The sequence below is a fragment of the Malus domestica genome, chromosome 02 (assembly GCF_042453785.1).
Source record: "Malus domestica chromosome 02, GDT2T_hap1".
NCBI lineage: Eukaryota > Viridiplantae > Streptophyta > Magnoliopsida > Rosales > Rosaceae > Malus > Malus domestica.
Genome location: NC_091662.1, coordinates 29346828 through 29355466, shown reverse-complemented (window position 1 = coordinate 29355466; position 8639 = coordinate 29346828). Strand labels below are relative to the sequence as shown.

Genomic DNA, 8639 nt, shown 5'->3' with positions numbered 1-8639 from the left:
AAGACACCAAGTTAGTCGATATGGTAACCGACAGATGAGTTAATGGATAAACTAGTATTCGGCAAAGCTATTCTAAGTACACCATCACATTAATCAATTGGATTTAAAAATTTAGGATAATAGTTTATTCCAACAGTGGTGTTCATAATCTATATCTTCTTTTTTTTTCTCTTTTTTTTTTTCAAAACAATTGCATGGCTTCTGACCAAAAAACAATTGCATGGCTAAAATTCCCAGGGGGTATAAGGTGTCGTATATTTTCCTCGTGGGCTGGTAATAATGTCAGGGAGATCAAATTTTTAAACTAAATTTGTAAATCAAATGATGTGATTATTGATGATTGGATTATTAGTTTTGATTAACATGTTTATTCTCTATTAGTGACACATCATTTGGTTTGCAAATTCGGTTTAAAATTTTAGTTTCCCTAGCGTTACGCTTTGCTCATTATGATTCGTAACTAACATTAAATAGGACCAACCATTATCTCTCAAGTGAAAATGTTTCTTAAGAAAGAACATGTAAAACACATTCACCACAAATTAATTCACTAAAAATACAATGGGAAACTCATGCACTCATTGTGGCATTCATATATCGGTCCAGCACAGAATTGGAGTGTGAAGGCATCTTATTGGCATGGTCCCATTTATCCAAGTATATCTGTATTCAACAGCAAGGAATTGCATGAGGACAAAAACAAGACACCACCCACATTACCACCACCGCCACACCCACCACCACCACCAATGGTACTAGAATGTTAATGTCAACAAAGTTGGGATAGTGCCATAGCTTTCTGATGCCTATATATAGAGACCTCACCTTAACCTTGTCTACTCACAAAGTATTTGGTTTCTCAAGTTATACTTCACCCACAAGTCTCAATCAACACATTACACTTATATTGTCACATTGATCTCAAGAACGATCTTAACCAATCCACATTACGTTTTTGAAGTTTGAGTATGGCCAGCACTAGGGTCATTGGTGCTGCGCTCTTGGTTTTGCTCCTTGTGGAGCTCTCCTTTGCTGCTAGATCACCAAAGGCCATTAGGGGTACCGGTGGTGGCGGTGGCGGCGGCGGAGGTGCTGGAGGGGGCAGTTCAACTTCTGGGTCGGGGTTTGGGCATGGTTTGGGACATGGGTATGGGAGTGGTTCAAGGTATGGTACTGAAGGCGGAGGCGGTGGAGGTGAAGGAGGGGGCGGTGGCGGTGGATATGGTGAAAAGGGTGGTTATGGGTCTGGATATGGGTCCGGTAGTGGCTCTGGTTATGGGTCTGGTGGTGGCAAAGGAAGAGGTGGAGGTGGAGGTGGAGGTGGGGGAGGTGGCGGTGGTGGTGGAGGCTCAAGTGGAGGAAGTGGGTCAGGTTATGGATCCGGTTATGGAAGTGGAAGTGGCTACGGTAGTGGAGGTGGTAAAGGTGGCGGTGGTGGCGGTGGCGAAGGAGGTGGCGGTGGTGGTGGAGGCGGCCATGGTGGTGGTAGTGGCTCTGGTTACGGGTCAGGTTATGGGTCCGGATATGGTAAAGGAGGTGGGGGTTCACCATGAACATGATCATATTAATTATATGAGTTATTCCATTGTTAAATAGTTTATCACCTTTGCCGTTCGTAACTAAAATAACATGCTCAGTTTCACCAACACTTGTGCATACGTGGTGGTGGATGTTGCATACGTGCATGTCACTCTTCGATATTGAACAACACGGTATTACATAGTTACTCTTACCATATTATTAATAAAAAGCTCTATTTCTTTTGATAAACTCTATAGACCGGATTCTACTTATTTTGAATATTACTGTTGTTTGAGAATAATACTACATTTGGCCGGGTGAATAGGCTGTCCTTCTTCAATAGGCCTTCCTTTGTAACTCATTACGTCTCAAGAGAAAATATTATTTGTATTTAAACAAAAATCTCTAAAACATATGATATACAAGCAAACAATGTTACACAAAATGTATGATGACAAATGGTTTTATAACTTAGAGATACATAATGTCACACTGCATATGTTTTAAGAATAAAATGCTGAGTCAACTAAACAGACGTTTTGTTAGGTTTTGAGACCGTTTGATTCTTAGATGCATGGTTAAACCGAATAAATCGATCACTAGTTTGTGCACCTTCTCACTAGATAGACACTAGAAAAACTTTGCATGTTACGAGGTCAATTTTCGTCTCGACCTAACTCTTACTGTGTATAGCTTGAATAATTGAGAACTAACCTTTATGCACACACTCACGCGCATGCAGAAGATATTTTTTTAACCACGGCGTGCTACGCTCGACTTACACGTTTTAAATGTATTTATATGGGTTAATTGCTTCAATAATTTTTTTTATGACAAAAAGAAAGTCAAATATTTGAAGTAAATGAATAATATTCGAACATGCTAGAAGAAACACCTCATGAACCAATCAAAGCAGTTAAATTCACATAATAAAATCGGTCTTTTAATTTCCATCTACATTCTATTGAATTTACATTAAGAATAGAGAAAAAAATATTTAATAAACAACTGATTGAATTACATTATTGCTAACTCATTGTGAAGTTAAGCCCAGCCCTCCTCCTTGGTGTAGAAAACATTGTTTGTTGAAAAAAACGATCATTTGACAAGTGCCTTTTTTTATAATTGGCACTATCTGCCTCTTAAGTGTTTAAAAATAGAGAAAATAATACAACTGGTTAAATCACATTATTGTACACATGTGGAAGACTTTTTTTGTCACCGGCGGTACGCTGCTCTTAAGATGTTTTAAACGTGTTTAAAAATAGAGAAAATAATATTTAATAAACAACTGATTGAATCACATTATTGCTAACTCAATGTGAGGCTAAGCTCACCCCCTCCTCCTTAGTGTAGATAATATTGTTTGTTCGAAGAAAAAAAAATAATCATTTGACAACTAATCGAATTACATTATTATGCGCGTGTGAAAGACATTTTTTATAACCAACACTACGCGCATCTTAAGATGTTTTGAACGTATTTAAAAATAGAGAAAATAATATTTGATAAACAACAACAACAACAACAACAAAGCCTTTTCCCACTAAGTGGGGTCGGCTATATGAATCCTAGAACGCCATTGCGATCGGTTTTGTGTCATGTCCTCCGTTAGATCCAAGTACTCAAGTCTTTTCTTAGGGTCTCTTCCAAAGTTTTCCTAGGTCTTCCTCTACCTCTTCGGCCCTGAACCTCTGTCCCGTAGTCATATTTTCGAACCGGAGCGTCAGTAGGCCTTCTTTGCACATGTCCAAACCACCGGAACCGATTTTCTCTCATATTTCCTTCAATTTTGGCTACTCCTACTTTACCTCGGATATCCTCATTCCCAATCTTATCCTTTCTCGTGTGCCCATACATCCCACGAAGCATCCTCATCTCCGCTACACCCATTTTGTGTACGTGTTGATGCTTCACCGCCCAACATTCTATGCCATACAACATCGCTGGCCTTATTGCCGTCCTATAAAATTTTCCCTTGAGCTTCAGTGGCCTACGACGGTCACACAATACGCCGGATACACTCTTACACTTCATCCATCCAGCTTGTATTCTATGGTTGAGATCTCCATCTAATTCTCCGTTCTCTTGCAAGATAGATCCTAGGTAGCGAAAACGGTCACTTTTTGTGATCTTCGCTAGATTGCTCCGGTCATTAGTGTGGATAAGTATATAAATGGATAGAGATAGGAAAGCAAACACAAGATGTACGTGGTTCACCCAGATTGGCTACGTCCACGGAATAGAGGAGTTCTCATTAATTGTGAAGGGTTTACACAAGTACATAGATTCAAGCTCTCCTTTAGGGAGTACAAGTGAATGATTTAGTACAAATGACATTAGGAAATATTGTGGGAGAATGATCTCGTAACCACGAAACTTCTAAGTATCGGAGTGTGGTATCGTCTTGACTTTCCTTATCTGTCTCATAGGTAGATGTGGCATCTTCTCTGGAAGTACTCTTCCTCCATCCAGGGGTGGTATCTGTAACTGGTGGAGATGCACAAGGTAATGTATCAATGTCACTTGAAGCTTACTTGTAGTTTCAGGCTTGGTCAAGCGCGATACAAACCATGTAATAGGAGTCCCCCAAGTCGCCGAGCTAGGGGATCTGCTGAAAGAGGTAACAGACAAGGTAAGCAATCAAAGCTCCGGCTGATTGTTCACATTCTCCCTATCTTGCAGGCAGCATGAAGGATAAAGAGAAGAAAAATGAGAAGAGATGATATGGGATACTTTTGCTTTTGAAGAAGTAACTTTCCACAGGCTTATTCTTGAACTGGGCTGGAGGGTTTTCTGGTTTCCTCCAGAGTATAAGGCCGACTGAAGAATTTGAGGGTCAAAACAAGTCCATCAATTCTAGAGTACGTTCGACCCTGCTGATATGGGATACTTTTGCTTTTGACAAAGTAGTGGATGTATCGGCACGTGTGCTGTTACGCTTGTCTCCACATGCTTCCTTGTATCCTTCTCACTTGCCCTATCTGTTCCTCAGGCAGATGCGGTATCTTTCCTGGAAGCATAAGATGTTGAAGATGAGTACTCGAGAGCAATGCCAGGTAAGTAATCAGGTAAGGGGTTCCAGGCAGTCAGTTCCTGGCTGGAAGCTTGATTCCAAGTGCTGACTGATTGCTCTCTTTCTCCTTGTCTTGCAGGTAAGAACAAGGCCAAAGGAAAAGACAAGGAAAAAGCATGATATGGGATACTCTTGCTTTTAACCCTGATGATATAAGATATTCTTGCTCTAGAATAGCTTGTTTACAGAGGTATTATCGGGGGGAAAGAAAGCTGAATATTTCGAAAGGCTTCGTTGGGAGTGCCCTCTCATATAAGAGGAAGGGTTGAGCATTTTTGCAGGTCTGCCTGTTCGTTGGGGATGGAGGTCGACATATATAGGAGTCTACCTAACATCAAGTAATAATGCTATTCTTTTACCCTGCTTGGTCATAGCACGGTAGTGGGAGCTGCCAGCTTCACAAGTTTTAACTCTGTCAGAGCATTTTGAAAAAGTGGTATGTGGTATCTGGAAAGCTGATGTTGCGTGTGAAGATTACAGACAAGCTTTATCCAAGGAGATCCGGCTATTAAAGTTGGGAAAGTGGTGCCTCTTCGGTTTTCGAACAAGCAATCCTGTCGGGGATCTGGCTCTCGAGATTCGGAGAACGATGCCTCTTCGATTTTTGAGAAAGCAATCCTGCTGGGGGTCTGGCTCTCGAGATTTGGAGAGCGGTGTCTTCGATTTTTGAGAAAGTAATCATGTTGGGAGTCTGGCTCTCGAGATTCGGAGGGCGGTGCCTCTTCGATTTTGGAGCAAACAATCTTGTTGGGAGTGTTTTCTCGAATGTGAGTAAAGGTTGGGCATGTTTGCTAGTCTACCTTGCCACGAAGCACAGAGGTTGACACACAGGGACTTTCCAATTATCCAGCAGTGGTACTGTTCTTTTACCCTCTCTTCGATTTTTGAGAAAGTAATCATGTTAGGAGTTTGGCTCTCGAGATTCGGAGGGCGATGCCTCTTCGATTTTGGAGTGGTACTGTTCATTTACCCTTGTGGGTAATAATATGGTAGCTACGCCTTCAAAATTTATGTGCCTAAACTTTGTTAGTGTTGTTTCTTTGCTATTCTTTTACCCTTCTTGGTCAGAGCGATGTAGTGAGAGCTGCAAGCTTCACGTGTCTCAACTTTGTCAGAGAACTTTGGCAAAGTTATATGTGGTTTCCATGAGCTACTGTTGCGTGTGGGAAGTGGGTGATTGAACAGTACGATTCATATGCTTTCTACTTCGCCAGAAATCTTCGACAGAATGCCCATAATCTCCGCAAAGCTGAGTGTGCGTGTGACAGGTGCTGACAAGGCTGGAAAAGTAGTCTCAACTTTGTCAGAGAACTTTGGCAAAGTTATATGTGGTACCCATGAGCTACTGTTGCGTGTGGGAAGTGGGTGATTGAACAGTACGATTCATGTGCTTTCTACTTCGCCAAAAATCTTCGACAGAATGCCCATAATTTCCGCAAAGCTGAGTGTGCGTGTGACAGGTGCTGACAAGGCTGGAAAAGTAGGTGCCTCTTCGATTTCTGAGATCGGCCCTGGTGGTCTCTGAGCAGCCCAGCTTTTGAGAAAGCAAACCTCTTCGATTTCTGAGATCGGCCCTCGTGGTCTCTGAGCAGCCCAGCTTTTGAGAAAGCAAACCTCTTCGATTTCTGAGATCGGCCTTCGTGGTCTTTGAGCAGCCCAGCTTTTGAGAAAGCAAACGCCTCTTCGATTTCTGAGCAGGCGCCTCTTCAATTTCTGAAGCTTCGTCGAGTGCAGATTTTTATAGGGGCTGACATTAAGTTCCAAAGCACACTTGAATATCCACCAGTAGAAGCTCCATTCTTGCACTTCTAAGATCTTGATTTGTCCGACCTCTTCTCTCTTCAACACCTTTGAAAAAGTCTGGCCCCTCCGACCGTCGTTTTGACTTAAACCTTGTTGAAGAGGCAGCCCCGCCTTCTCCAGACAACATATGGCGCCCATCCTTCGTCTCCCCTACTGGTCCTCTTACCGTTGGGGATTCCGTGATGAAGAATGATATGACTGCTGCGGTAGTGGCCAGGAACCTTCTCACTCCCAAAGATAATAGACTATTTTCCAAACGGTCTGATGAGTTGGCTGTTAAGGATTCTCTGGCTCTTAGTGTTCAGTGTGCAGGTTCTGTGTCTAATATGGCCCAACGCCTATTTGCTCGAACCCGCCAAGTTGAATCATTGGCGGCTGAAGTGATGAGTCTCAAACAGGAGATTAGAAGGCTCAATCATGAGAATAAACAATTGCACCGGCTCGCACATGACTATGCTACAAACATGAAGAGGAAGCTTGACCAGATGAAGGAATCTGATGGTCAGGTTTTACTTGATCATCAGAGATTTGTGGGTTTGTTCCAAAGGCATTTATTGCCTTCGTCTTCTGGGGCTGTACCGCGTAATGAAGCTCCCAACGATCAACCTCTTATGCCTCCTCCTTCTAGGGTTCTGTCCAGTACTGAGGCTCCGAATGATCCCCCTCCGGTGCCTTCTCTTTCTGGGGCTCTACCGACTGCTGAGACTTCTCCTAAGCAACCTTTGTGAAGGCTCCCTCTTGTTTGTTTATTTTGACTCAAGTATATGTACATATTTGTAACTTATCGGGGATATCAATAAATAAGCTTTCCTTCATTTCAACGTATTGTGTTAAATCACCAAAGCCTTCTTCGCTAAGTTCTTTGAATTTTCTTTTGTTGAAGCTTGTATGTTGAAGCTTTGTGAGTGAAGCTTATATGTTGAGGTAGTGTTCCCTTAATTTCCCGAGCGAAGACAACTTCTCGGTTGGAGACTTGGAAAATCCAAGTCACTGAGTGAGATCGGCTATATGAATCTTAGAACGCCATTGTGTTCTATCCTGTGTCATGTCCTCCGTTAGATCCAAGTACTCTAAGTCTTTTCTTAGGGTCTCTCTCAAAGTTTTCCTAGGTCTTCCTCTACCCCTTCGGCCCTGAACCTCTGTCCCATAGTCGCATCTTCTAATCGGAGCGTCAGTAGGCCTTCTTTGCACATGTCCAAACCACCGTAACCGATTTTCTCTCATCTTTCCTTCAATTTCGGCTACTCCTACTTTACCCCGGATATCCTCATTCCTAATCTTATCCTTTCTCGTGTGCCCACACATCCAACGAAGCATCCTCATCTCCGCTACACCCATTTTGTGTACGTGTTGATGCTTCACCGCCCAACATTTTGTGCCATACAGCATCGCCGGCCTTATTGCCGTCCTATAAAATTTTCCCTTGAGCTTCAGTAGCATACGGCGATCACACAACACGCCGGATGCACTCTTCCACTTCATCCATCCAGCTTGTATTCTATGGTTGAGATCTCCATCTAATTCTCCGTTCTTTTGCAAGATAGATCCTAGGTAACGAAAACGGTCGCTCTTTGGTATTTCTTGATCTCCGATCCTCACCCCTAACTCGTTTTGGCCTCCATTTGCACTGAACTTGCACTCCATATATTCTGTCTTTGATCGGCTTAGGCGAAGACCTTTAGATTCCAACACTTCTCTCCAAAGATTAAGCTAGAAAATAATATTTGATAAACAACTGATTAAATCATATTATTGCTAGCCCGTTGTAAGGCTAAGCACACCATCTCCCCTTTAGTGTAGATAATATCGTTTGTTTGAAAAACAAAACAATCATTTGACAACTAATTGAATCACATTATTATGCGCATGCCAAAAACCTTTTTTATAACCGGCATTACGCGCCTCTTAAAATGTTTTGAACGTGTTTAAAAATAGAGAAAATAATATTTAATAAACAACAGATTGAATCACATTATTGCTAGCCTATTGTGAGATACTAATTATAAAAAAATTAAAAAATTAAAAAATTAAAAAAAAAAACTGTACAAAAGAAGTAATTATTAAAAAAAACACAGTTTATATGACGAAAATACTCTTGCATTATTTGGTGCATTATTTTGAATTGCTTTTAAATTTTTTTTGTTTGGAAGGAATTACTGTCCACTTGTTTTTTTGATGAGCTTGTGACCCAAAAAATATTGTTCACAACAGTGTTGGCTTTATATATAGTAGGGGTGGG

At 41.6% G+C, this 8639-nt stretch overlaps 1 protein-coding gene across 1 annotated transcript; it reads left to right on the top strand.

Annotated features, from left to right (window-relative positions):
- The first annotated feature begins 968 nt into the window (after positions 1 to 968).
- Positions 969 to 1553, top strand: LOC103408245 (glycine-rich cell wall structural protein 2-like). Its single transcript, XM_070812661.1, has one exon. It carries the CDS (start codon positions 969 to 971, stop codon positions 1551 to 1553), a length of 585 nt encoding a protein of 194 aa, XP_070668762.1.
- The last annotated feature ends 7086 nt before the right edge of the window (positions 1554 to 8639 follow it).